Source organism: Ursus maritimus, unplaced genomic scaffold (assembly GCF_017311325.1).
Source record: "Ursus maritimus isolate PB19 unplaced genomic scaffold, ASM1731132v1 scaffold_33, whole genome shotgun sequence".
In the NCBI taxonomy this organism is placed as follows: Eukaryota; Metazoa; Chordata; class Mammalia; order Carnivora; family Ursidae; genus Ursus; species Ursus maritimus.
Genome location: NW_024425897.1, coordinates 28,307,856 through 28,335,164, shown reverse-complemented (window position 1 = coordinate 28,335,164; position 27,309 = coordinate 28,307,856). Strand labels below are relative to the sequence as shown.

At 59.4% G+C, this 27,309-nt stretch overlaps 1 protein-coding gene across 6 annotated transcripts in view; it reads left to right on the top strand.

Moving 5' to 3' along the window:
* The first annotated feature begins 4,721 nt into the window (after positions 1–4,721).
* RIMBP2 (RIMS binding protein 2) overlaps positions 4,722–27,309 on the top strand; it is a 70,882-nt gene continuing 48,294 nt past the window's right edge. For 5 of the 6 annotated variants that reach the window (XM_040620115.1, XM_040620113.1, XM_040620117.1 and 2 more), the window contains exons 1-3: positions 4,722–4,823; positions 12,540–12,590; positions 23,637–23,838. In XM_040620115.1, coding sequence (XP_040476049.1) covers positions 4,722–4,823; positions 12,540–12,590; positions 23,637–23,838 — 355 coding nt within the window. The remainder of the gene's footprint in view (positions 4,824–12,539; positions 12,591–23,636; positions 23,839–27,309) is intronic. The other variant, XM_008688787.2, reaches the window with a different exon arrangement.

The following is a 27,309-nucleotide window of genomic DNA, read 5'->3' as shown; positions in this document are numbered from 1 at the left end:
GCTATAAATATCACCGCTTTAAAAATAAATCTGGCCCAGGCAGAGTGTTTCAGACGGACGTTTCTGGCTGTGGTGCGTAATTCTTAGTACTTCTCAGACGTGAAACATTCCTCTGAAACGGGGCATGTGCCCTTGGAATCGGGAAGCCATGTGTAAAGGGAAGCAAAGCCGAATATTAGGAATGTGGTGGGCTTTTGTGTTTGGGTGAAAGCCAGGGGTTTTCAGGCTCTCCGTGAGAACCTGTGGGTCCCAAGCGTGCCCAGGGACAGTGGGCATCAGGACGACTTGAGGAAACCATAGGAATGACGATGTGAATGGCCTCCCAGGAGAAATGCAGGCTGCTCTTTATTGCCTCGGTCACGTGGCACGCACCCAGTCTTGTGTCCGAGGACGGAGTGTGTCTCGCAGCCTGAGAGGTTCAAAGACACTGCATGAGAAGGTCTCTTTCAGGAAGCCTGCTGCGTATCAGCACATCCCACATGCACAGGAAGGGTCCCACGGGAAGCCTCCCGCCCAGCAGGCAGATGACAGAGTGAAGGGACGTGTGCACAGGTCAGGGAGCTGGGCTCCCTCCGTTCAAGTCCTCGCTTCGTCATTTCCTGGCTCGGCAACCTTGGGCAGTTACCGAACCTCTCTGGGCCTCAGTTTCCTTCTCCATAAATGGGAGTAAAAATACTGCCTGCTGCCGATGTTGCTGCAAAGATTCAGTGGGTCGTGTGTACGAGTACTTAGCACAACAGTCCTTCCAGGACTCGCACTTAGGTGAGGTTGAGGATGCCGAGGTGTGGGGCTGGGAAGACCACACCAGCAACCTGCTTACAGGGACAAGAAGGACGTGGGTGTGCAATCTACAGTAAGCAGAGGAGGGCTGAGCTGCTGCGGCCCCACAGGCGGGATCAGGAGCTCCCCTGCAGGTTTGTGGTTTCCCATGTCACTCCCCTTCCTTCCACCCGATCCCTGACCTCGTCCCCTGGCTCCCTCCTGGGGGGGAAGGCCCCAGTGCTGACGGGTTGCAGTGTGGCCTCCGTGTGCAATCTCTGAGCTGGCCATCGCCTGGAGTTCCAGGGACACCCCCTTGGTTGGTTCTATTGCTGGACCCCTGGGTCTCCAGCTCCACACACCATGGGTACCCCATGGCTAAGGTCATCTCCTGCCAGTGACTTTGAGCTTAGGACTTCTTTTCCTGACGGGTGGAGAGACATGGCAGCTGGTGTCTTCCAGGCCTGCCCAGGCCCCCTGACATGACGACTCTTGTGGGAAACCAAGCACGCTGACCCCACCCCTGCCTCCCTGATCTCCAGTTTATACTCTTTCTGCTGCCGAGAAGGTGTCAGTTACTTCTGGAAAGCTCCTTTGGCTCTCTGGCTGTTTCTTACCCCAAACAGGGAGCTGAAACAGCCCCAAAGCTGTCATGATCCACCAGCTGTCTCTTTATTTTGAGAAGCAAGAATAAAAAGTCATGAAATTTCAGTGCATAATGTGAGACATTATGGAATTACGTTTTGTGGCAGCCATAAATGCTGTTGAAAAATATTTTAGTTTGGACAATTTGGGATAAAGTTCATAGAAACCTATGTCAAATAGTTTGAAGAAAAACAGAGGAAATTCATTGGTTGATAAAGTGGGGTATACGAGAGATAGGTTAGGCTTCAGGTATGGCTGAATCAAGGTGCTCAGATGATGTCATCAAGCATAGTCTCTCTTCAGGGCACCTGGGTGGCTCAGTCAGTTAAGTGTCCGACTCCTGATCTCAGCTCAGGTTTTGATCTGCTATTCACAATTCTGTCCAAGTCTGAGGCCTGAGATTTGAGGGCTGATTGTAAGTCCTGACCTGAGTCTGAAAGCCTGAGAACCAGGAGCACTTGTGTCCCAGGGCAGGAGAGGATGGGTGCGTCTCAGTTCAGACAGAGAGAGTGAACTGGCCCTTTTGCCACCTTTTTGTCCTTCGGGTCCTCAGTGGAGTGGATGAGGCCCATGTAGGGATGGCGACTTCTTTCCTCTTCCACCCAAATGCCATTGTCTTCTGGAAACCCTCCCAGACGCACCCAGAAATAATGCTTCCCCAGCTCCCTGGGCACCCCTACCCGGTCGGGTGGACACATAAAGCTGTGGGGGTGACTTCTTTCCTGGAGAGCGCACCCCTGGCCGCGCTGGGGGGACCTGTTGGAGCAGGAAGACCACCTGTGCATGTGGTTATGGCCCAGGGCAGAGGGGACAGCAGCTGGCCTGGTGGTGGTAGATACGGAAGATGTCGGAATACACGGAAGCACTTTGCAAACTCTGGATGTTGAGCGGGAAGGGATGGGGGACCAAGGGGGAACTGCGTGGATGGTGGTGTCATGGCTGAGATGGGCAAACTGGGGATGAAGTGGTTTGGGAGGGAAAAATCCAGAACTCAGTTTTGGACAGGCTGAATTTGAGATTCCTCCTGTCCCTCCACGTGGAGAGGGTGAATGTGCAGTTGGCTACCAGCAAAGAGAGAAGGATTTCATTTGGGAGCGTGAGTTTATAAATGGCAGCTACAGCCGTGATGCGGCATATCCGCCCAGGAAAGAGTGTAAGTGGAGCAGCAGCCATGCCTGGGTCAAGAGACTGTGTAGGAGGAAGGGAGCAGCGGGGAAGGAGGGGAGTCAGGCAGGTGTGGGGCTCCCGGACAGGAGCGGAGCGCACCTGTCAAGGGGTGACCGCGGGTGGAGAGGTGCCAAGGGGTGGGTCCCTGGAGCAAGGGGTAGCCGCGGGCTGGACGGCCCCTTGCTCCAGCCGGCGGCTACCCCTTGCTCCCCCGTCCTCCTGGGGGGTGTCAGGCAGGCAGGGGGTGTCCACCGGGTGGTGGGAGAGGCCAGACAGCAGAGCGAGAAGTGAGGGTGTGGACGCGGCCAGTGGAGACGCCAATGGAGCGGTGTTGCTGGGAAGGACAGCAGAGGCAGCAGCCAGGGCGGGGGGTGGGGGAGGCGGTGTTGAAGGGACAGGTGTGGTCCGAGCTCCCGCGAATCTGTCCTCCCGCCGGGGCATCACAGCCTCGAACGTCCTACCGCACGAGGGGCACGTGTTTGTACACGTGTGTGTTCCTGACAACCACTCCACAGCGACCCGCGCACCAGCCCCGAGAAATTTCAGAGCCAGTGGTTTTCATCTGTCTGACCCGTAAATCAAGGCAAGGAGCCCACGGAGGGTCTGCTGCCCCACGATGCCCCCGTGGCCGCGAAGCCTGCAGCCGCACGCTCGGACCATCTCCGAGTTCGGTCCATGTTCCTAATGAATTCTTGTAAGGAAAATGGTTTCCTCCTTCCACTAATAACTTCCTTCCCGAAGCTAAATAAAGAGTACCCGGGCTGCTTTCGGCAGTGCCCACTTCCAAAATAAACAGAGGCTCAGAAATTAGCCGGAACAATAGTGTAATTAGACAGCTGCGTAATTGTTCATGCAAACCAGGTTGGCGCTCGGAGCCTGAAACCGCCCATCTGTCCGCCGCGGAATTTCACGGTGGAGAAGGCGCGTAGTAGGAGGCCTCAGGCCAGGAAGGGTCGGCTTGCCACCCGGGGAGAGGCTTCCGCACTGTGTCCTTTGGCTTTCCCGGGTCCGTTGCCCACGGCCAGCGGTGACCACAGCATCCCGCTGCTGGCATCAGACATGGCAGTGCACTCATTGGCGGGTGCCCGGTGCACAGCGAGTGCCCGTAAGTGGGAGCGCAGCCTCTTCTTCGCCACCGTCTCATGGGTGCCGCAGTCCAAGCCACTTGTTGTCCTGCGGGAAGACGCCCCGCTCACCCCCAAGGTCCTCCCCCCTTCCCCCACACGAGAGCTCCGCACTGGAGCGGCCTCAGGGCGTCAGCTGCGTGACACGCACGGGGCTCCGTGGGCTCAGAGTGAAGGGTGACACAGGACTTCATAGGCGCCACTCCACCTCGTGAGACGTTCAGCACACCACACAGAGCAGGCGCCAGTTCATAATCAGCAATCAGCATTATTTAGCGTATTGTTAATAACTGTTTACAAATGGCTAATGATGCTAATGGATAATTAACCCAGGGGAGAAGGTGAAGCACAGAGAGGTTAAGTCACCGGCCCAAGTTCAGCGCTGGGATTTGAACCCAGGCCGTGTGGCTCGTAAATGCTGCACTCTGCCTTGTGCTGTCCCGAAATGCCGGAGGTGCGTCTCCACTATCCCTGCGGTATCTGTGCCGTCCCTGCAAGCGCCTGCCGGGAATGCTTGCAAAGGTCAGCGGCCGGGGAGAGTCCAGTGTGGCTGGAGCAGAGTGCCAGCAGACAGCTGCAAAGCCTGAGATTCGGAGGCTCCCTCGAGCCTGACTCGAATCCAGGACAGCTGTGTGATGCACCAGGAAGACCTCCCTGTGCCTCGGTTTATAGTGCCTGCCTCCTAGATGAATGGGAGGATTGCAGGATGTAAATCGCCCTACAAGGCTTAGAATGTAGGCAAGGATCCGTAACCTGGGGTTGTTGCTTGCACGAGGCTGGGAACGGACAGGAGCGAGAGCTCGCCTTTGCACGAGGACCTGTGGTTCCGTCAATGCTTGGGGCATTGAAGAGACAAGGCAATTTGAGGTGGAAAGCTTGTTGGCATCAGGGCCCCCTGGAGGGGGGGGACTGTCCCCTGGAAGACCCGGGGAGGGGGAGAGGGGGTGGGGAAAGTCAGAGCGGCCTGCGGGCCCCGCATAGGACTCCTGGCTCCCGCGCTGACCCTGCCCTGTCCCCCCGCAGCACATGCGAGAGGCTGCAGAACGGCGGCAGCAGCTGGAACTAGAGCATGAGCAGGCCCTGGCTGTCCTCCACGCCAAACAGCAGGAGATCGACCTTCTGCAGAAGGTGAGCAGTGGGCGCGCCCGGGGCAGGGGTGCGGAGGGAGGGGGGCTGGGGGCTGAGCACCCGCGTCTCTCCTCCTTCCCCGCGTCTGTGCCTCCCCGTGCTGCCCAGCTCCCCTGAGTCACCCGTGTCCCGTGCGCGAGGGAAACACGCGGACGCTCCAGTGTGCGGTGCTGGCGGGCTCGCGGGGACCAGCTCGCTCCTGTGGCCGCTGCAGGCTGAGTGGCTTCAGCCCTGCCGGCATCGATCACAACTGAACACACATGTGTGTCTTCATCTGCAACCTTCCATCCCAGAAAAATTGCTATAAGAACCACAGGACCTGGTCCGGCATGACCTGGGCTTTGTCTTCTCTGTTCTTCGGGGTTTGGTTTGTTGGCTTTTTCAGTACTGGTGGGATGGGGGTGGGGAACCGGGTTAAACTGGACGCCCGTCCAAGGCGGGGGTAGAAATTGCGGGGCATCCATACTGCAGACCAGGATGGCATCATTAAAAGGAATAATCTTGGTTTATATCTGCTGAACTGGGGAGATTCCATCATGTGCTGGTAAGTGTGCAGATCAAGTCCCCGGGTGATATTTTCAGCATGAGAGAGAGGGAACGAACACAAAGAAGAAAGAGAGGCAGAGACTAAGAAACAAGGAGGAGGAGGGAAAATGAGGGGAAGGAGTGAGCAGCTCCGGGGGCGCATCCCTGTGGCACCCGTGGTGGAGCTGGGGGGCTACGAACGTCACCCCTGGGCCCGTATTCATCACCAGCTGTTTTCCTCTCCTCTCTCTCTTGGGGTCCTGCCTGTGGTTCTCATTTCCTTCCGGAAGCCCTGAGTCCCACCTGGAGCCACTCCTCCCTGGAGGACAGCTGGGGGCCCCCCAACCAGAGCCTTTCTGGTCTGGGCTACAGGTGCATGGCAGCCCGTGGGGGGCGCTCCTGAGACTGGCCGGCTGAGGGCAGTGGGCAGCTCCTCCCCTGCCCTCCATCCACCCCACCGCCTCTCCAGGCCTCTGCTCTTGAAATAAAGGACCCAGGGCCACATGCCGTAATACGTTGGCCGGCACGGTGAGAAGCAACGTTTCATTAGATGTTATCCAGAAAGGATATTGTTTGCTGAGGTCCAGAGATTCGGCTCTTCTCCTTGCCCGCCGTGTGGAAGTGGGTTCCGGTGCCCGGACGCAGCCGCCCGTCACCTGCACCCGCTCCCCGCGGCCCCAGAAGCCCCGTCCCTGGCCCGGCGCCTCCCAGGCAGATAGTAATCCCGCAGAACACAACTTCGTGCCGAGGGACGACGGGTCGATGGTTCTCAGCAGCACGTTCTCCGGGAGCCTGGAGTTTTATTTACGAAGCATTGGATGCCAGGAAAGGGTGCCAGAGCCAATTCTGTTACCCAGGCTTCTCTGCGCCTCGTCCAGGTTCCCTTTTCCCTTCCCTGCATCCGCCATGGTCTCTGTTTTGGACACACGGATGCTTCATCCGTGGCGGGAGCTGAGGAGCAGAAACTGTGGCAAAGCCACTGTGCCTCGGGGGTGATTTCGTACAGCTCCGACTTCTCAGCAAAGCATTCGCAGAGGAAGGTTGAACCTCGAGCGGAAGGAGATCGGCGATTTCTTCAGAGCTCCTATTTCCATTCGATTTCCAGCATGGAGGGCCAGCATGCTGCCCTTGCTGATGAGGTCATTCATTCATTCGTTCGTTCGTTCATTCATCCAACAACTGTTGGCTCCGGTTGTTCCGGAAGGGGAGCCCAGTGGCAGGGCAGACGGCCTGTGCCCACATGGAGGGAGAGTGACCTGAGTTCAGATCCCGCAGACGCCATGTGGGGAAGGGACAGAATGAAGTGACGGTTCACAAAGACAGCTGAAGCTTAGGTGAGCAGCAGGTCATGCAAGCGTCAGGTCCCCGGTGCCTGGGGAAGGAGGCCTTGGAAGGACGCAGGCCGAGCCCAGTGGGCAGGAGATGCGTCCCAAGGACGGTGGCACCAAGCCCCGGGTGCTCTGCAGGCCGTGGGACGAGCTCGATCTCGTTCCAAGGGAAAGGGAAGCCGCTGGGGGCTGAAGCAGGGGTGCAACCGGGTCTGAGGCACACCCTCTGAGCATCGTGCCGGGGGCTGATCTGTGGAGGGGCGGGGAGGCCCCTTACCCGCTGCTAGGAAGCCTGGTGTCTCAGCCTGGGGTGGCTGCAGAGGGGACACGCGGACACATCCCAGGACAGATCAGGAGAGGGAGCCATCTGCTCAGGGGCTGTGGATGGAGGGCAAGGGTGAGGGCATGTGGGGAGGGGCAAGTCCAGGCTGATTCCGGGCCTCCCGGTCCTCACACATCGTGGGTATGGATCTGGGCTGGATGGAAGCGTTGCCGAGCTGGTGTGGTCCTGGGTGTGCGGACGCCCAGTGGCAGGTGCGTGAGAGGGGAGGAAGGGCTCTGAATCCTAGATGGAGGGACACCTGGTGGACACCGCGATGCTCTCAGGTGACCCATCGTCCCTTGCTTCCATTTTCTGCGAAAAAGACAGCGGATGGGGGCGCTTTCTGTGCACATAAACACTGCAGGGCTGCGCAGGCCTGGGGACAGGCTGCAGCAGCATGGGGGAGGGGGCATTAGGGCCGGGAGGTCGCGGGGTGACACGCTGCGGGAGTCAGGAAGGGCGAAGGAAGAACAACTCACATCTAAAGAAGCTGGTACCTCCTGGGCGCCAGGGACTATTTCTCATGTGAACGCTCTCGCTTCAAGCCCGTCACGACCCTACAAAGTGGGTCCTATCATCCTCCCATTTCCGAATCGCGAAACTAAACCCAAAGTGATGGAGTCACCCGCCAGATGCCAGTCGGCTAGTGAGCAGTGTGAACCAGATTTGCACTGAACCCACTGGGCCAGGATGCTGCCCTGTAAGGCTCAGGGTTGACCGACGTCTCGCCCTTGTCCCCCTACCACAATAAAAGTACCAGAACTCTCTGAGGTCCGGCGCTGGGTCCCATGAGACAGCAGCGTGGTTGTCTCTGAGAGCTGCCCGTTCTCTCCGGCCACAGCTCCCAGGCTTCTCGAACCCCCTCCGGAGGGACCCCACCCTCATCTTGCCAACAGGAGGCTCTCGCTGTCGCCCACGTGTGGACATCATGCCAAGGGCTGGTCCTCTGTCCTCTTTCTCTTAGACCCAGAGCAGTTTCGGGTGGTCAGCCTCTCTCTGCTCTAGGCTTCGAGGACGCCACCTTCTCCGGTAATTTCCTCCCATGCAGCTCATCCCCGATAAACATCATAGGTGTTCCCCAAGACTCAGTCTTCAAGCCACATCTCTCCGTCTACACTGGCTCCCATGGCGACCTCGTCTGGTCCCGTGGGTCTCAATACCATCTGGGTGTGCTCCTGACACACTGAGCTCTCCACGTTGGATTGTGAGCCGTCTTCTTTCACCCAACCTTCCATGCGACACCCCGGCACAAGGTCCAAGCTGAACGGCGTCCTCAGCCACACCTTCTTGTCTCCCGTTCCCCGGAGTTCATGGCTCTTTCGGTTTGTCTGCTTCGTCTCTGGGTCCCCATCACTTCCTTACTCCCAAACTCCCCAGCAGAGCCGCAAAATTCCTCTCAAGGTGGCCAAGCACGGGGAGGCTTTACCTCCATTTCCCTGGAGACTCCTGCCCAGAGCCCCGGCCTTCGTCGCCCGCGCTGGTTTCCCCTGAGGGTGCAGAGCTGGGCCTGGAATCCCCTTCACCCGCGTCCTGGGAGCTCCCTTTACACCCGTCTGTGCTTTGTTGGACGGTCTGCGTCCTGGAGCCCGCGGGGTCCCTTTTTCCTGATGCACACAGGTGTCAGGGAAGGCAGGGGTTTACTTTCCCTCTAAGTAGCGGTTTCTGCACACTTCTGCCTCACCTCTGGCCGCCTGGGGGAAGCACGGGCCTCACGCATCCGCTGTCAGGGACCCGGGCCCGAACCTTCTCTGGGAGCCTCTCTCTCCCTGGAAGCTCATCCCTCTGCCCAAGATGGTGCCTGGGAGAAGCAAGTGGAAATGTTTGTTGAATTAAGGAAAGAAGAAAAGTTCAAAATGCCTGGGGTGCTGTAACAGAAATCAGGGAAGATGAGGCTGTCCAGCCGACCAGTAGCTCGGGCAGCCCGTGGAGGCGGAGTCTAAAATACAGAAGGCAGCCGAGCAGGGCGCTGTCCTATCTACGGTCCACCAGCTGCCGGCTGTCCCGTGGGACCCCTGCTCCCTGGAAATCGGGGAGCCAGGGGTTCAGTCCAGAATCCTTGCTTTCATTCATTCGACACTCAGGTTGGCCCCTACGTCGGCGATTCCCAGTGGCTGGTGGTGTAGCACCGAGTGAGGCAGCATGAGAGGAGGCCCCAGACATGGTGAACATTTATTCTGAGTGTGGAAAATCCTGGGCTGGGTGCCCGGGATGCTTGCTGGCCGACTCTGAGCCTCGGCCTCCCTGCCTCCTCCTCTCCTGCCGCCCTGGCCTCTGTTCTTCGACCACACCAAATCTGCCTCCTCTTGGATCTTTGCCCAGGATGCCTGGTCCCCTGATAATGGCAGAGCTGGCTTGCTTTTGTCACTGAGATGCCTGCCCTGCCACCCGGCCTCGAATGGGCTCCACCCCCTGCTCCTGCGCCCTCTGGCACACCATGCCGCGGGTGGTGCCGTTGGCTCATCCGCTGGCCTGTGGTTGGTCTCCAGAGAGCAGTGTGTACACTCAGAGGACGCGGCCCGACATGTAGCAGGTGCTCGGCAAACACAATGAGGCGCCGAGATCCCTGGACAAGGAAGGAGAGGAGGGTGAGCGGCCATTGATGGACGCATGGCTGGTGTCAGGAACCTGTGATGAATTCTAGTGCCTGTTGAAGGAGTCACTGAGCCATGGCTCCATCCTCCCCATGACCCGTGGGCACCCAGGCCCTGGTGCCTCCTCTCCGGGTGACCGGCTTCCAGAGTCCAGCTGCTTCCCGGCTTCAGACTTTGTTTCCCAAGGAAGCTACATTCTTGCCTAGTTACAGTCGCCGTGGTGATCATCTAAGGGTTTTCCCAAATTTGAAATTCATCTGCAGACCTGACCGAGTTTGCTGTGGCTCAGAACTCCTCCCACGTGTGAAGTGATGGCTTTCAGGGTCGGGGCTGTCACGGACGTGGGAGGTTAGAGGAGCCGAGCCCACCACACGAGTCAAGATTGGCGCTTTGCCTTTGTTTTGAGGATGGGTGTTTGGCATCTCGCTGTTGTGCGTGGCCGGCAGGGGGTCACGGACTGACCCCTGCGGTCATCCAGTGGAACATCTGCCCCAGTCCCAAGCGCTCCTGCCGCACACGCCTGCAGGCCTGGTGTCCGGTCAGCAGTTCCCTCCGCACTGATGGGAGGCTCCTTGCTGCCCCAGCCCGCAGAGCTGCCAGCCCCTTTCCGCAGAGCACCCATGATGCCCTCACCCCATTGCATCCTTACCAGCATCCGCGCCCCATCCCCCAGTCACCAAGGAGACTGAGCGTTGGGTATGCGATCCATCCCAGCCGAGTGTCCAGACCTTGACGCTGAGTCCAGCATGTCTGCACCTCTGTGCCTCCCCGGAAACCACCACACGTGGTAGCCCACCGCCCTGGATGCCCAGTGCCCCGGATGACCGCCCCCTTCCTCTGACAGCAGGGCCCTACGGTCCCTCCACATGTCACTGTGCTCTGTGGGACATCGTGCCTGCGTGAAGGGCACAGCTCCCCCACGAGTTGGCCGTGGCCCCCAAATGAGCTTCGTGTAAGCTGTTGCTTCCATGTTGCAAGAATTCAGTGCTGCCAATTCGAACTGTTAATTTTAACAATCTATTCTGATTGCCCAAATGGCCCCTCTTGCAAGTAGCCTGTGAAAACCAGCTCCCAATTCTCTCTTGAAGCCGGAAACCAAGTCATTACCGCGGACTTGGCGGCGTTTTCATAGCTCTCTTTGGGGTTTTTGTTGTTTTTTATCCTGCCAGTTGGAAACTATCTTTGACTCAAGTGGCTCAATGGTGATGTTATTTATATAATCCCTGTACGTCCTCCGGATGGCTGTCTCCCCCCCTCCCACCGCCCCGTTTTGTTATTTATCGTTGCTCTCGTTTCAGCTTTGAAAGGGACGATTTTAAGCACTTGAAGGTTGTGCTGAATTCAAGAATGCTTTGATGATCTGGGGTCCCATCACTTCCCTGGCTCTCGAAGCCCTCCATGGAGATACATGCCCACGGGACGCGTGGGGGTGAACCGTGCAGGGATCTCAGGCCGCCCCCCAGTGTTGGCCATGCTGGGGACACTGGGCTCCCGCCTCATCCCGGGAGGCTGTGAAGATAATGCCCACTGGCTTCTTTGTGACGTTGGGTAGCCCATCCCTACTTATTGTCCTGGCTCCTAGAGGCCATGTTCCTCTACAACTGAAAATTCTCCATGTAAATCTCAGGGGAACATATGGATCCTTCACAAGTGCTTGAAATTCTCAGAGGCAGGTGTCCTGCGGTGTTGGAGATAAAGCTCCCCACAAACCGGCTTCTCGGCGTCTTGGTCCTATGCCTCCAGCCCTAAAGTGGGAAGTGGCGTATTCTCCAACAGCTGATGATTGCGTTCATTAGGACGCTTGGTTTCAAGGGACAGAAAACAGCAAAAGGGAATTTGAGTGGTGCACACAACTGAAGTGGGCTTCAGACACGGCTGGATCCAGCCGTCTCCTGCCTTTGTGCTCCTCTGCTGCATTGGCTTCACTTTTGATTTTCAGGGGAGGCTGCCAGCAGCTCCAGCCTCGTCCCTCATGGTGGCAGAATGGCTGCGGTGCTCCAAACTGCCTTCCACTCAGGCTCGGGTCCAGTAGGCAAGGAGTGTCTGTCCCATCTCCCCCAGCATCTCCAGGCAGAGCTGTAGCCAGCCTGCACGCCCACCTGTAAGCCAACCACTGAGAGCCCGGAGCTGTTCTCGTGCCCTCAGGACGAGGGCCGGGTCCCCAGCACAATGGGGGTTCTTCCCGGGAGAGGCAGCCACAAATGCCAGGCAGACAGGCAGGCCGCGATGCCAGACCTCGGGTCTGGGGTGCCGAGGGATGGTAACGTTGTGCTTCGGTTTTGTGTGAACTCACCGCGTGGCCGAGGCAGCGGCTATCCTGAGACACTGGTTTGATGAAACGGGTAACATTTCTTATTCTTTGGAGCAGATAGTTTTGGTTCAAGTAATTGGAAGAGGTCTGCCCTCCACCACAGGCTGAGCAGCTGAGAGCCTGCCCAATACTCGGGGACCCCTGTCTCGGGCTCTTCTTGGGGCCCAGGGAGATCACAGGTGATCTTCAGCTTCCTGGGGGTCACGCCTGCATGGCGGCTTCTTGTTTCCCCAGCAGCTATGGCACCTGGGGAGACGATGCTCCCCCCACCATCCCTGCCATCCCTGAGGCTTCGGGAAGGACTGTCCTGCTCTCCTGGGTCCAGCCGCTTCTGGTGTGATTGCCTCTCTCCCGAGGAGCAGGGCCTCCCACTGGCCTGTCCCCTTACTGCAGATCAGGGCACACTTCCTGTTTTGACAAAGAGCACCCCAGCCGGCCAAGAGCACCCCAGCCGGCCGGCACTCATTCCGTGTTTGCCTGGAGGGGAGAGGAATGAGAACGGGTCTAGATGCTCAGACGGGGTGCTTCTTAGGGAGTAAAAATGGGTGACCCCCCCCCGATAATTCAGACATTCATCTGATTCTCTTCTCTTTCCCCTGCTTTAAATGTCTACTCTTCCCTCTTTTTCTCATAAAAAAGGCTCAGGTTGAAGCTAAGAAGGAACATGAAGGTGCCGTGCGGCTGCTAGAGGTAAGTGCTGGCCCCTCGCCCGCCGGCTTCAGGGGTGGGAGAGGTCGGAGCTCTTTTCACACCTCATGGAAGTGGGGGGCACTCATGGGCGCCTGCTGCGCACCAGCCACTGGCACTGCTTACCCACCGCTGTGCCTATCAGCACAGCGACCACACAGAGAGGGGAAGGCATGTCCCCGCAGTCACACAGCCCACCGTGGAACTGGGGACCTCCCACACGACCCACTGTCCCCCGCAGGCTCCTGTGGGGGGCACGCAAGGAGGAGGAAGCTGCGCTCTCACAGGGGGATGAGGAGAAAGCGAGGGTGTGGGTGGAGCATTCCCATGGGTGCGCTGCCAGGGGGATGAGCCATGGAGGGTGCATCTGCGGGGGCGGTGCTGATGCCGGGGAGGCGTTTGCAGAATTAGAGAGGGGACGACACGGGCTATCAAAGCCATGAACGCCATCCGAGGCGCGGCCATAGCACTGCCTGCAGTGAGCCCCACGTGGGGGACTTCCCGTGGCCACGGACAGAGGCTAGGCAGCTCCCCAGCCGTTCATTACAGACACTCAGGTGGGGGTGGCCCCACAGGGCCTCAGTGCGGGCCGCCATCCCCAGATCCGGTGGGGGAGGAAGATGGCCCCGTCCTTTGTCCCCATGGAGAACAGAGCGTGCGCCTCTCCCACTTCTCTCCTGTTGCCTCATAACATCCATTCCTCCCGCAGGGACAGGTTCCGCCATTACCATCATAGATATTAGAATTGATTTTTTGAGAGCGTCCATTAGCTAATGAATATCTGGAGGGGTGAGTGTGATGAACGGCAGGGGAACTCGATCACCTGAGGGAGTATGGCAACAGACCCCCAAGTGGCCATGCTTCTCCCTGAAATACCCCCCCCCGCCTGAACCGCCCCACCGTACATTCGGATCGCCTCCTGGCTGCAAGTGCCCTGCCTTGTCTCCTGTGCCCGAGGACCCCTGACGGGATGTGTCTTGTGTTCGTCTGCCCTCTGGGCCGCCCGCTGGGGTCTTCCGGCCCGGCGCCGGGGCAGTGCATGCTTTGAATGGGAGTCGCATCGGTCGTGCTTTGGGGGGAGCAAGCAGAGAAGGCAATGTAGATGTGCTGAGAATCCCGTGTCTTCTTTCCAACATCTTCCTTTGGTTGTGTCTTGCTTTGCGCTTCACACAGAACACGCTGGATGGCATGCAGGTACTCGAGGGCTCGCGCCTCCCCCGTGCTGGTGTGCGTGGCTGTGCTTTCTCTCGTGCATGGGGCAGCCTCGGATCCCTGGGCCCGCTCAACCTCCCTCTTCTCCTGAAGCTGGCAGCCCGAGCTTCCTCTGGATGCAGGGGGTGGGGGCGGGCTCCTGGGGACCGGGGGCGCAAGGAGCCGCAGGCAGGAGCTCCCTGGCGGGGGGCACTGCCAGCTGGGCACCGGGACACAAGCTCCGTTCTGACAAGTGTTGAGCAGGCCCAGCGAACCTGGTCTCCTGTTTCCTGCTGCGGCCGGAAGGGTCAGGCTGGGAGGACAGCCTGGAACCCCGATGACCGCAGGGGTGGGGGTGGGGTGGGAAGTGGGGGGCCTGATTCTGCCCTCGGGCCAGCCAGGTGCCCAGCACGCAGTTGGTTAGTCGGTCATCGGGATTCGACCTTGGCCCCCGAACGTTCCACTGCTGTGTTTGTGTCTGCCGTGTGCGCGGCCGGTCCCCCTCCCGCAGGCGAGGGCAGCAGCCTTCCTTCCCATGGACAGGCCGCTGCCCTTCTTACTACCCCCGCCAAACGGGGGAAATGGCGTTGTCCCTCTGAACAGGGTTTTGAGTGTTTTCCAAACTCTGAATTTGATCGTGTATTCATGGAAGGAATGATTCTCCCACTTTGAGGAGGAGTGGTTCTCAAAGTGGGGTTCCCAGACCAGCAGTGTCAGCATCACCTGGCAGCTTGCTGGAGATGCAGATTCTCGGTCCCATCCCACCTGCGGAGCCAGAAAGTCTGGGGGGACCCCAAAACCTGGGAGGGACCCAGCCTCCCCTCCCTGGGGCAGTTCTGACGCAGCCGCTGTCTGGGAAGCATTGCTTCGAGTCCGTGAGGCTAGTCTGGGGACGGAGGGCGTAGTGGATAAGCCAGCCGCCTGGAGTCTTGGCCGATCCGTGGCTCAGCGTCTTAGTGACCTGAACCTCACCCCCCACACCTCGCCTTCACCGGAAGTGTCGACGAGGAACACCTGCAGTGTACCACACACTTTGCAGAAGCGTGCTCGTGTTCCTGGAGGGTGTGTGCGTCCCACGTGGCATGCTGGGGCCTCCCCTTAGTCAGGTGCTCTCCTCAGTGGACCAGCCGCCACCGTGTCCAGCGAGACGCACCACACAGGACTCGTAAGGGCCGCCTCAGCAAACCCCCTCCCAACAGCCATCCACGCAGAGCCGGGTCTGTGGGTGTTCCCGAGCCCTGTTTTCTTTCTTTTTTTTTTTTTTTTAAGATTTTATTTATTTATGTGACAGAGAGACAGCCAGCGAGAGAGGGAACACAAGCAGGGGGAGTGGGAGAGGGAGAAGCAGGCTCCTAGCGGAGGAGCCTGATGTGGGACTCGATCCCGGAACACCGGGATCATGCCCTGAGCCAAAGGCAGACGCTTAACGACTGCACTACCCAGGCGCCCCCCCCCTCCCGCCCCGAGCCCTGTTTTCTGATGAGTGTGAATGGTCAGGATGTCTGGGGCCGAGAGGAGGGGGGCAGTCTGTGGGAGCATCTGGGCTCGCAGTGGGGCTTCGCAAACACGGGCGTCAGGCGTTAGGTGAAAATGGAGCTTTTCCAGAATCTAGACCGAGCACTCTGTACGCAGCAGAGAAGGCACCGTTAGGGAAAGAGCATCCCGGCCCTTTATGAGGGAGTTATTTCAAGACAAAGAAGCAAGAGAACGTTTTAAAATTAATAATAGTAACGACAATCCAATGACACTGACCTAAGGGTCACTGAATACTCACTCGGCACCGGGAGCTATTCGGAGGGCGCCTCCAGGGACATCTAGGACACAGTGTGCTTACCATGCCGCTTAATCTTCATGACAACCCAGGGGAAACCGAGGCACCGTTAAGTGACTTGCCCAAGGCAAGCTGGTATGAAGCAAAGTCTGGTCTCAAAACCCCAGGAGTCTGGTGCTGCTTTGCAGCTGGCATCCCTGGACCCCAGCGTCCCGTTCCCCCCCCCGCCCCGGGAGCTCTCCCACCAGCTACACCACAGCACGCATTGAGTTGTGAATGAGTTCACGTGGGCGAGACTCAGAAGCGTTGCCTTCCCTGGCAGGGGCGCAGGCCACGTGGGCACTGTCCACCAGGCACTGGACACACATGTTGGATTTAATCCGTAGACCCCCCCCCCCACTGAGGTCGCTACCATCATCATCCTCTTCTCGAATGGAAATCAGGCACAGAGACTAAGTCACTTGCCCCGGGACGCACAGCTCGCAAGAGCAGAGCCAGGCCCTGAGGGCAGGAGGGCCAGTGGGCAGCACCATCTGTGGTTGCTGAGAAGAAGGGGTGCAGGGGAGCAGTGGCTGCGTGTGGGGCTCGGGGGTGGCGGGCTCCGGGCCCACGGCAGGGAAAACCCCAGGATGAGCTCGCTGTTGCTGCTGTCCGTGCTGTGTGCTTTGCGTGTGCGTTCCAGCTGCTTTGTGCCTTCTTCTTTGGGGCACCTTCCCAGCACCTCCCCTGTGGCCCCCAGCTTGCTGGCCGTCAGCTCCGGGACGAGGCTTCCAACTGCCTGCGATGCCAGACGCTCGTCTAGCCGGGAAGGAACTTGCACAGGCACCCTTCATCCTGGGTCTCATCCGGGGAGACTTTGGAGAGCAGGCAGCGGGCCCCCTGACCAGGCAGGCGCCGGGGTCTTCTCCAGGTGGGCCCAGCATCCGGACGGCGTTGTGAGCTTCCTGGGCACTGGGCCCCTTTGCTTCATGAGGCCCGCCCCTCCTCCATAAAAGTATTAAAAGCTACATTTTACGTGCACCTGCCTGGAGTTAAAGAGGAATCTAGTCCATGCTGGATTCATTATTATTGTATCTGTTTGTTTCCGGTTTTAAAGGAAACTAAAATGAAAATGTTTGCGTGAGTCCCTAAACATACCATCCCCATGTTTCTGGGTCTAAGTCGGGGGTAGGGGGTCGCCCAGCTGGGCTGGCGTTAGGACACTGGATAAGCATGTGGCGTGTGCGTGTGCGTGAATGAGCGCATGCAGGAGGACACGGGCTTGGTTCCCTCAGAAAGATGAACCCAGTTCTCAGGCGCATTTGTAGGGTGAGGCTAGCTCACGACCTCACACTGAGCACGTAAAGGCCGTTTCTCGTCAGCGACGTCCGCTGCTGATGGGGGAAGGTCCTGGAGAACTGTCTGAGTGACGACGTGGGGACGACACGGGGACGACGCGGGGTGATGCAAGGATGTAATGCGGGGATGACGCGGGGACGACGCAGGGACGACGCGGGGATGCAGACCCCCTGCATCTTGTGACTGTGGCGTCTGGTGCACGTGGCTTCCTGGTGACCACAGCAGGGACAGCTCCTACCTGCTCTGCTGTGTCACCCCTGCACTGATCAGAGCCGGCGACACTTCAGTGCTGGAGAAGCCAGACATGCAGGCTCCCTGGGCCCACGGAATGAAGCCAAGCGTGGTTGATCCGTAGCGTCATCCACGCCCCATCTGAATTCTGGGATCCTTAGGGGACAATGCGATTTTGATACAGAAGTCTGGCAGAATAGTAGCCGTGCTGAGAATCTGAGAAGTGGACACATAATGGTTTATAATTAATGTTTCACATCCGACAGGTCTTAGGAAGCCTCCTTTCCCCTCAGGTCTCTGCCCCCTTGGGAATAGCGGTGGCAGCCCCGGACCCCTGAGGCTTCACTGGGAGACGAGGTGGTTAGAGACAGGGAAGCCGTGCATGCCCTGATGTTTGGGAGCTCGGCTGCTGCAGGACTAACCCCCACTCCAGCTCCGTGTCCCAGAGGCCACTGTCTGCCGCCCCCCCACCCTGCTGTTGGCACCCCGAAGGTGAGACAGGTATTCTGAGGTCCCACCAATGACAGGTGCTTCTCTGCACACGTGATACCATGTGACAAATGCACACCTGTCCAGAAGCAGGGAACTCCAACGACCCAGACCCACCAGCTTAGAATTCACTCCCGTATAAGTTGGACGGTTGGACCAACGTTGCATCACATGACCCGAAGCAACATTGCAGACCTGGTGTGTTCACAGCGCTGGATCCGTGCACGGTGTAGAGTGCAAAACATAAGCTGAGGAGAAGCCTGCACTCACCGAGTCCCCCCTCGGCAGCGACGGTCCATTTCAGTCTCAAGACTGGGTTGTCCGGCAAAGATTCTGGAGTGCAGAGCGCTCACTTGGAGAGATCCCGGAAATCAGCCTGTTGAGATGGACTTACGCGGGTCTCCTCGTGTGCTATCTAGTTGCCGGCAGGAGCCAGCCCAGATAGGAGCATTAGACCGGCGGCGGAAGGCGTTCCTTGGTTGGGGATTGCTGTGAAAGCAACACGGAGTGTCCCCGTTGATGATGAAATGTAGGGAATTGTGCTAGACTCGCATGGGCTCAGAGGTGCTCTCACATTTTGCTGAAAATAGACGTCCAGGCAACGGGGGCGGGGGGAGCCTGGGTGTCTGAGTTACTAGGTTAGTCGCACCCCTCCCTGCGGTGTCTGTGCTGTGGCTTTGGCCCCCAGAGGGTGGAAGACTGTCCGTTCTGCTCACGGAGCCCCTCCCATGCCCCCCACCAGGGTCTGACCTTGCAATTCCCCATTGGGTTCTGGAAGACACGCTTCACCCTATGTTCTAGGTGGAGACAGTGAGGCCCATGGAGGCTGCAGGACGTGCTTCCAGGTCCCCAGTGAATGGGGGGTGGGGGCAGGATCTAGAGCCAGCTCAGAGCCCGCAGTCGGAGAGGCCTGGGTTTGTCTAGCCCCTGCCTGGGTGTGTGACCCCTGGCCTTGCTTCCTCCCTGTGCCGTGGGCTCATACCACCTGACCGGTGGTCCCCCCAGGCCATCCACAATAGTGCATCGAGAGCCCCCGACAGCACCTGGCACAGAGCAGGCGGACGGCCCCAGGTGAGCTGCACCGCAATCCTGGCTTGTGCATCAGGACGCCACAGGGAACGTTACTCCCAGGCGCTCCCACACGGGACGCCCCCTGGTTCTGCCCGCTGCTCTGGTGATTCACACGGCCCATGGCTGGACACAGGCCCGGCACCCCACGCGGCTGTCCTCTACAAAGCCCGAAAGTCAGATGCGGAAGGCGGAGCGGCGGGGCCTGGACGGCGAGCAGTCACACCGGGGATGTGTTTTCCTTCGTCTTTATAAATACCCACGACCACATTTGCAAGTCTCCATGTTTCTTCCAGGGATAGTTTACTTGCCTGATGACTGTGCCATCTGTTCCTGCCACGGTCTGCACGGCCCCCGCTCCCAATGCCTGCAGGGGGCCAGCTCCCGGGGGGCCCCCCATCCAGGAGGCCACAGGGCTCTGGATCCTGAAATAAATACTGACGTGAAAACAAGCCAGCCAGGCAGACCGGTGGGGTCGCTGCTGCCTTTCCGCTCCCTGGGAAACCTTCCTCCTGCTGGTGACTCAGGGGCCGCCGGGGCACCACCTGGCTGCTGGCCCGCACCAGCCCCCCACGCCTCCGCCCCTGCGGCCAGGCCAGGAAACTGAGCTGCTGGGGGCTCCTGCAGGAAAAGCTGCCTCTCTTCGGAAGGCAGGAAGCTAGAGGAGGTTTCCAGAGGGAGCGCCCTCCCGTACGACGCACTTCAGGTGTAATGGGCCCCCAGCCCCCATCTCCTTGTTGTCCCGACTCCCCCCGAACCCCAGACCACTGAGAACAAGCTCCTGGGCTCCAGGGCTGGCGTTCTGCGGCCCCACAGCTGTTTTCTCAGACGCCTGGAGGGGAGGCAGGCAAGGCAGAGGAGAGGAGCGGTTAGGTGTGGCCGGCACAGCTCCTCGCGCCTGTCTGGCAGCAGCGGAAGGTGGGACAGGCCTGGCTCCAGGTTGTGATGAAAGCAAGGCTCACACGCGTTCAGACACGGGTTAAGCAAACACTCAGACAAGCAGGAACATCTGTGTTTGTCCGTAGTTCTGTGACGTCCGGCCTGCACCCTGGGGACCTCCCGCCACCAACGCCCATGGAAGGAGGACTCAAGGGAAGCAAGTCAGGCTGACGGAGCCTGGTCCAGGTGGCCTCGGGGAACCAGAAATCCTCTGAATCCGCGTCAGGACACAGGACCATTTAGAGGCTTGGGGCTTCTGTTCCAGTCTTGTACCCTGTCCACTCGAGCGCGGGATGACACCACGATGTTTGAGCCAACTGACGTATCTTGAATACCCTTAATGTCACCAACAAAAGCCCGTTTCTCCCATTGGTCATGCTGATATTGGCCCCACGAACGAGCATGGCTGGGGCACTGATGGAGACACGGGTGGCTCACGTCTTCGGGGCAGTGGCGTCCCTAATGTCCACACTGCCCGCCCCCGGGATGGGATTCTCAGTGGCAACAGCGACTGCCCTGGAGTGGAAGTGCAGCTCCCCGGGATGCGTGCTCTTCATCCAGAAAGACTGTCAACTGTCCATCTGAGACCCCGGAGCCCAGACCCTGCGTGCCCAGGGCTCATGCGGGCACAGTTGGAGCCATCTCCAGGGCCCCGAGGCCATCCAGCCCAGCCTGACCTGGTGCCAGCCGGGAATACTACCTGGGTCTTCACGCCCAGAGTCACCAAGCGGTTGTATCGCCTCCAGACCGGTGTTGTCAGCCCAGGCTGTGCAGGGGCCTCTGATACACTTGCCAACACTTAAACATCGACAGATGTTTATATTAAAATAAAGACTCTGCGCCTTTTGGAAGGCTTGACGTTTCGGCCCCGTGGGTCTGGACCAACACCAAGCCCGCTCCCATTCACCGTGCTCCCCCAACGTCCTCCGGCTCTCCCGTGGCCCCCACCCCAGCACTGCCCACCAGCCTCTGTGGACGTCCGGGTACACCGAGCTCTACAGTCCGCTGCACGCCCACCTCTCCCGGGACTCCCTCGTCACCATGTCAGCAACTTCTCAGAGCGTCATGTCCTGTGCCAGCCGCCAGGAAAACGGCACATCCCAGTCCCCATCGGTGAACGGGACCCCTGAACAGACAGACACGCCCTGGAAGGAGGGGGTCACCGAGGGCAGTTCCCAGGGAGCTTGGGGGCTGCGCCTGCCAGCAGTAGGTGCCAAGGGTGCCCATTCATAGTGGCCCATGACGGTGCTGCCGTCAGGTGCGCGCACGTGACCCCGTCCCCCAGGCGTGTCTGAATCCTGCACAGTCTGGCCAGCAGCTCACGTCGCCCCCTCCGCCTCAGGGCCCCACCCTGTCCCAGAGCACCACGTCACACAGCCCCAGGGGCCGGCCGCGGATGACAGGTGCGTCCCAGATGCCAGGTTCCAGCGGTGGCCGTGAGGACCTCGGCACACTCCGCGTACCACTGAGACTTCCACCATGCAGGCCGGCCGCCTAGTACGGAATCATCTCATGTTGTTGTTAAACCTGTTTGCCTCTGGATTTCTCCTGTTTTTATGTTCCTTTCGCGTAGAGTTCCGCAGGGCTGGGTGCACACAGAGATTCCCGTCGCCACAGTGGGAATGCAGATACCCATCACCCCCTCCTGTTACCCCTTGTGCGTCGCTTCGTCCCACGGCCCCAGCCGGGACCACCGCCGCTATGTTCTCAGTCACTCTGACTTTGTCATTTCTAGAATGGCATGGGAGTGAAGCATCTATGTGTTGTTTTTTTCGGTCATTTTTCTCATAAACATGCTAGCAAGGATTTGATCTGCCGGCCTTTCTCCTAACACATGTGAAAATGAGTTCATGGCCGTGTAAATAGTGCTTGTGTTCTCCCATCAGCCACCGAACATTCTCGCACACCCGGACAGCCACGGTGAGCTCAGGGCCCCTGTGCCTGCTTCCCGAGGCCAGCTGCTCCCCGTCTGAGGACCCTGCCCATCCCGCAAGGGTTCACGGCTCTGCCCTAGAGCGAATGAGTTGGGAGAGTCAGGGCCCTAGGCCTCGTGGCCTCTGACATGGGTCGGGTCGGCCCAGCTGGCGGCGGGTCTGACAGGGTCCTCATGTCCCCCGCCCAGGTCCAGGAGTGCTGAGCTCACTTCTCTGTCTTGGTGGAGGCAGTGATCACAGATAAGCTCATTCAGCTTTTTAAAAGAAGAATCCTGCTGATTTTTTTTTTTAATGAATCGAAGAAATTAATTATAGGCTTGGGATTTGTTAGGTTTATTTTTAGAAATCCCCGATCTCAGACATAAATAGCCCTTCATTCTATACTAAGGACCTGGAAAGCTTAATGCCAGAGAAGGAGGAGAGGAGGAAGGGGAGGAGAGGGAGGGGAAGGAGGGGAACAGGGAGGAAGAGGAGGAGGGGGAGGGGTTAAGGAAGAGGAGGAAAAAGGAGGGGGGGAGGGGAGAAGGGGGAGGAGGAAGAAGAGGGAGGAAGATGAAGAGAAGGGGAAGGGGAGAAAGGAGGAGGGGATGGAGTGAGGAATAGGAGGAGGAAGATGAAGAGGGCAAGAGGGAAGAGGGGAGGAGGAGGATGAGAGGAGGATGAAGAGAAGGGGAAGAGGGGAAGGAGAGGGGCAGAAAGGAGGGAGAGGGGGATGGGAGGAGGGGAAGGAGATGAGGGGGAGGAAGGAGGAGGATGAAGAAGAGGAAGAGGAGGGGGGCGAGGAGGAGGGGGAGAAGCGTGCATACTGCTGGCCTCTGACGGTTGAGGGCTGTTCCTGGCTGTCCCTGCAATCCCGGATGCATGCCTATATTGAACCAAACACCTTCTGAGTGCTGACTCGGTACCGAGCTCTGTTCCGACAGCTGGGGACGTAGCAGGGAAGCCGCAGACGACTGTCTTGACCTCGTGGAGCTGATGTGTCAGTGGGGAACCAGGCGACACACGAAATTAACACCACAGTAGATGGGATTCTCCATTTATCACAGAGTAAGGAACGGAGACAAGGCAGGACTCCATCCATGCAGGCAACGTAGCCACCGCACCGCAGAGCAGCAGTTCCTTCTTTTCAGTGATTCGGCAAACGCTTACTGAGCACCTACTATGTGCCCGATTCTGTGAAAAGCACTGAGGACGTATCAGGGAGGGAAGCAGAAAGAGCAAAGGCTTGGAGCTTCCCATCCAGTCTGGAGACAGACGAGAAGTAACCAGGGGCTCGTGTCCCATGGGGGGCAGTAAGCACCATGCAGAGCGCTGCAGGGGAAGGGGCAGAGCCGACCCTCCACGTGTCCGTCTGCGGCGTGTGTGTCTAGCTGCAGACAGTGCAGGAACTCTGGTCACTGAGGCAGAGCCCTGGGTCTGCACCAGGACAGGCAGTGTGGTCCGTGAGCGTCTGGGGTGTGTGTGTGTCAAGCCAGCCAACCTGAGAGCCAGCAGGGCAGGAACGGGACGGGAGCAGGGTCAGGAGGGAGCTGCCCGGCTGCTCCTGCCCTGACGTGTGTCCGAGGGAGCCCACCCCTCTCCCCGGGGCTCCGGACACATCTCTGCATGTTGGCAGCTGTGTGGCTATAACCAAATCCAGCGGAAAGAAATTCCCTTTTATTGCTAGAGCTGTGTTCCTTGGGGCTCTGCAGTCTAGGGCGGGCGCCCCCATGAGAAAAATGCATCAGCGATTGGCACCTGAGCTGCCCCCAAGTCTGGGCTGTGTCACCGGCTCACACTCCAAATTTCACATGGCCATGGCGGGGGGTGCCAACCACAAGTGCCCGGGCTGCACACACGGCCCAGAACAGTCTGCGGTTGGCTGGGATCTGACTGTAGGGCTTTGCGGCATGTGTGGTTTCCCACGTCCGGCTGGGAGGGGACTTGGCCAACAGCCAGGCTGCACGGGATGCCTGGTTTTATCAGATGCTGTTCTCCATGGAGGTAGGCGGCAGCTCCCTGCCACACACACGTGAGCATGCATGTACACACACCGTGTGCACACGCATGCATGCACGCCCCCCCNGTGTCCGTGCCTCTGCCGTGTAGAGCAAGGTGCGGGAGCTGGAGGAGAAATGCCGGACGCAGAGTGAGCAGTTCAGCCTGCTGTCGCAGGACCTGGAGAGGCTCCGGCGGCACGCCGGGAAGATCGACCTGCTGGGTGGCAGCGCTGGGGCCTCCTTGGACCTCCCCGCCTCCGGCAAGCCTTTCCCACAGTTTCTGAACGGACTCGCCCCCTCCATTGGCAAAGGTGAGTGGCTGCACCTGCCCTGCATCGTGTGGTGGAGGAGGGATGGTCCGCGACCCCGCGGCAGGGCATGCACGGCGCACGTCTGACCCGCCTGCGCTGGACACCCGCATCTCGGAGCTCCGGGAGACGGCAGGCCCGCAGCAGGGCACGCACGCAGCCCCAGCCCCTGCTCTAAGCACTCCGCGGGTGTCCGCACATGTGCTGCTGGCACGGCTGTGTGTAGCAGGTGCCGTCCTGGTCCCACTCTGTAGAGGGGAAGACCGAGGCCATCCTGCGGGTCACACAGCTCCTGGCAGTGAGCTGGGGGGCTCCGGCACTGGGTCCACAAGGTGCACCGCTGGGCTGTGGCCACCTCTCAGCCTCTGCGTAGGGACGAATCCCTGTTCTTACGAAGGCTGGGAGGGTCACAGCGGTGAATGTCCCACTTGTGCACAGGAAGCAGGGCAGGGAGCAGCACCGCGGGGCTCATGCCTGGACGCAGAGGGCTGCCCTGGGCCATCAGGGAGCACTCCCCTCGCCCAAGGACAACCCGCACGGGTCACCCTGGTTGTGAGAATACCCAACAGTTTAAAAGTTGTTGTTTTTTTTAATTAAGGGGAGATGAGTGTCAGAATCCCCCTTTGGAATTCCATAAAGGAGAGAATTTCCAGATTTCCCCCACTTATCATCTGAATATAGGATGATAGGTTTTCGGGGCTTCATAACATCCCAACAAAGCAATACTGCCTGCGTCTCGATAAACCACATTTCCCTGCACGTCTCCCGTCACTCTGTCCTTCCTGTCCTGCTCAGCCATTAGCTGGCCTGCCGTGTGGCTGCGAACAGCAGGGTGGGGGGAGGTCGGCAAGTCCCTCCACGGCGTCCGGAGAGCACGGTGCACCCAGGCCGGGTCTGGGGGCTGTGGCTGTGATGTCCGNNAGGCCGCCGGCCGGCCAGGCCCCACGCGGAGTCTCCTCTCAGTGGGCGCAGACAGACAAGAAGCAGGGGGATGGACGAATGATTCGGACAGGTGTGTAAGGACAGGTGACAAGGTAGAAAGTGACCCAGGGCTACGTTAGATCAGGTGGTCGCAGACGCCTGCCTCCAGGAAGTGATGATGGGGCTATGTCGTCCAAAGAAGAGGTAGGACAGTTTCAGCTCTTACTGGAGGAAACAAACATTCTCGGGGTGGGTGGCCAGTTCACACTTCTCAAGACCCCAACATGTTTGGTGACTCCCAGGACCTAGTTGTGCTTAGAGCTGTGATGGCGACCTGGGACAGCGACACGGTCAGATCCTAGGGGCAGAGGCAGGATGCCTGCAGGATCCATGCAGGCCGTGCCAAGTGCCCCGTGCACGCAGAGTTCCTGCCCAGGGAAGCCGTGGGGGATGTGGCATCCAGGGTGTAAGGGGGGGCTGGTCACGTGGAACCTCTGCCTGGCGCACCAGAGCCCCAGACGGCTGGGGAAGGCAGGTGCTAGGCACAGACCCCTGCAGTCTGGTCACAGCAGAGCACTGACCCGTGCCACTGTGTGCCCGCCCTCGGCCAAGCCGCACGTGGCAAGCAAGCCCCTCTCATCGTGGTGTCTTGGTGCTGCTGCGTGAGCCCCTCTGTGCAGCGTGTAAACGTGTGAGTCCCGTGGGAGTGGCTCGGACCTGAGACTGCTCTGCGAAACGGGACGAGATTCATGACAGCGGAAGTGGGCCTTAGTGACGGCAACAGGTGCATGCTTGGACCCTGGTGGACATACGGGTTTGCACCACGGCTTCCATGCGGCGATCAGGAAGAGCCACCGTCCTGATGGACCAAGCTCACGTAACGATGCGTGACCTCGCCCCACAAGGGCCCCAGTGGCAAGGCCCACACGCACTTGGCTTCACCCTCGCTGTGCCAGCATCGCTGACGGATGTGTGAGAGGAGAGCCCGCAGCCCCGCGAGCCTCCAGAGGGGCGATCTTCCCGAGGGCATTCTCTGACGGCAGAGGGCAGAGGCCTCGCCAGGGTGGGCGCCCCGGGGGACTCGGCTGCTGGGCCCCACTTTCTTCCCCTGGGGTCTGAGGGGAGCGTGGAAGGGCCAGCATGAGGCAGAGAAGGACGGCAGATGCGTGGCCCACCCCGCTCTGTGTCCTTCTGCCTGAGGCCAGCCTGGCCCGGAGGTTGAGGAGACAGTAGCGGGTTGATGGGGAACCGCTAAGGGACCGCAGTCTGCACAGTGGGCCACGCCTGACGTGAGGCCAGGCTCCTGCAGTGGATCCCGGGTGGAATCTCAGGGGACAGCCACGCCCACAGCAGGAAGAACACGTGGGAGCCAGTGCGGTCCAGGGCACCGACTGTGTCGCCTCTCATCTCACGCCGGCTCCGCGTCGGACCTGCCTCTCGAGGACCAGGCTGTGTAAGCCAAGTGGGAACACGAGGAGACGCCACTGTGTTCATCTGGAATGTTCTGTCGAAGGGGAAAGGAAGCAGTGAATCACACACTTGCTCAAAAAGCTTCTTCCTGAAAGCAGACCCATCACCTCCACTCACGGGGCACTGGCCGGCCCGGCCATGGGTCAGGGGTCGCACTCCCCCATGGCCTGGGGCGTGGAGAAGCGGCGAGAATTCGCAGCTGGGGCTCCGAAGCTTCCAGAAGCCCATGCAGGCAGCATTGCTTTGCACCTGCTGTCCGCCGAGCGCCTGCCCTGGGCAGAGGGGGCAGATGGCGGTGATGGGCAGTGCCCTGCTCTCCGGGATCCGATGCCCCAGCAGAGCCCTGTGTCTGTTGTGGCACCGAGTCTGTTTCAGGGACTGGAACGTTCCCTCAGTCAGATGGAGCCGTGAGGCCCCTGGCAGGTGGGGCACTTGCCGTCTTACACTGACTCACCTGGTATGTCCCAGCTGGGACGCAGCCGGTCTCATCTTCAGGGAGACGATCCCACGGTGTGACCGCTACTGACAGAGGCTGGACAGAGAGGTTGGGGGGGGGGGGAATCCTGTGTTTCACATTGGAACCTTAAAATTCCTGGCCCTTTGGCCGCTTTGTGTTAGTTAGGACTTTCGGTCTAAATGGCAGCAAAGCCGACCCAAACTGCTGCTCCTATCTTTAGGAGCAGACGAGGAGCCAGTAGGTCCAGCTCCAGGCACAGCTGGACTCGGGGGCTCCAACTGCATCCCCAGGGAGCTGCTCCGCCCCATCTGGCTGCTCCCCTTCTATCAGCGCTCTGATGGGACTGACTTTCCTCCTGGTGGCGATGTGGCTGCAGCGTCACTGAGCCTCACAGCCTCCCACGTGGAGCCAGGGAAAGGGAGAACTCTTTCTCCAAGACTCCCTTTGAATCCCTGTGATGGGACCTTCCCGCCACATGCGACCCTGCCATTGCCACCAAGCCATCCTCTCGGCCAGGAGTGGCCTCTGCCGGGCACGGCCCAGTGGGGCATGAGAGCAGCCTGGCCAGCAGGGACTGGGGGCGGGAGGTGGGCAGATCCCAAGGTGAAACCCTGAGACTGATGGCA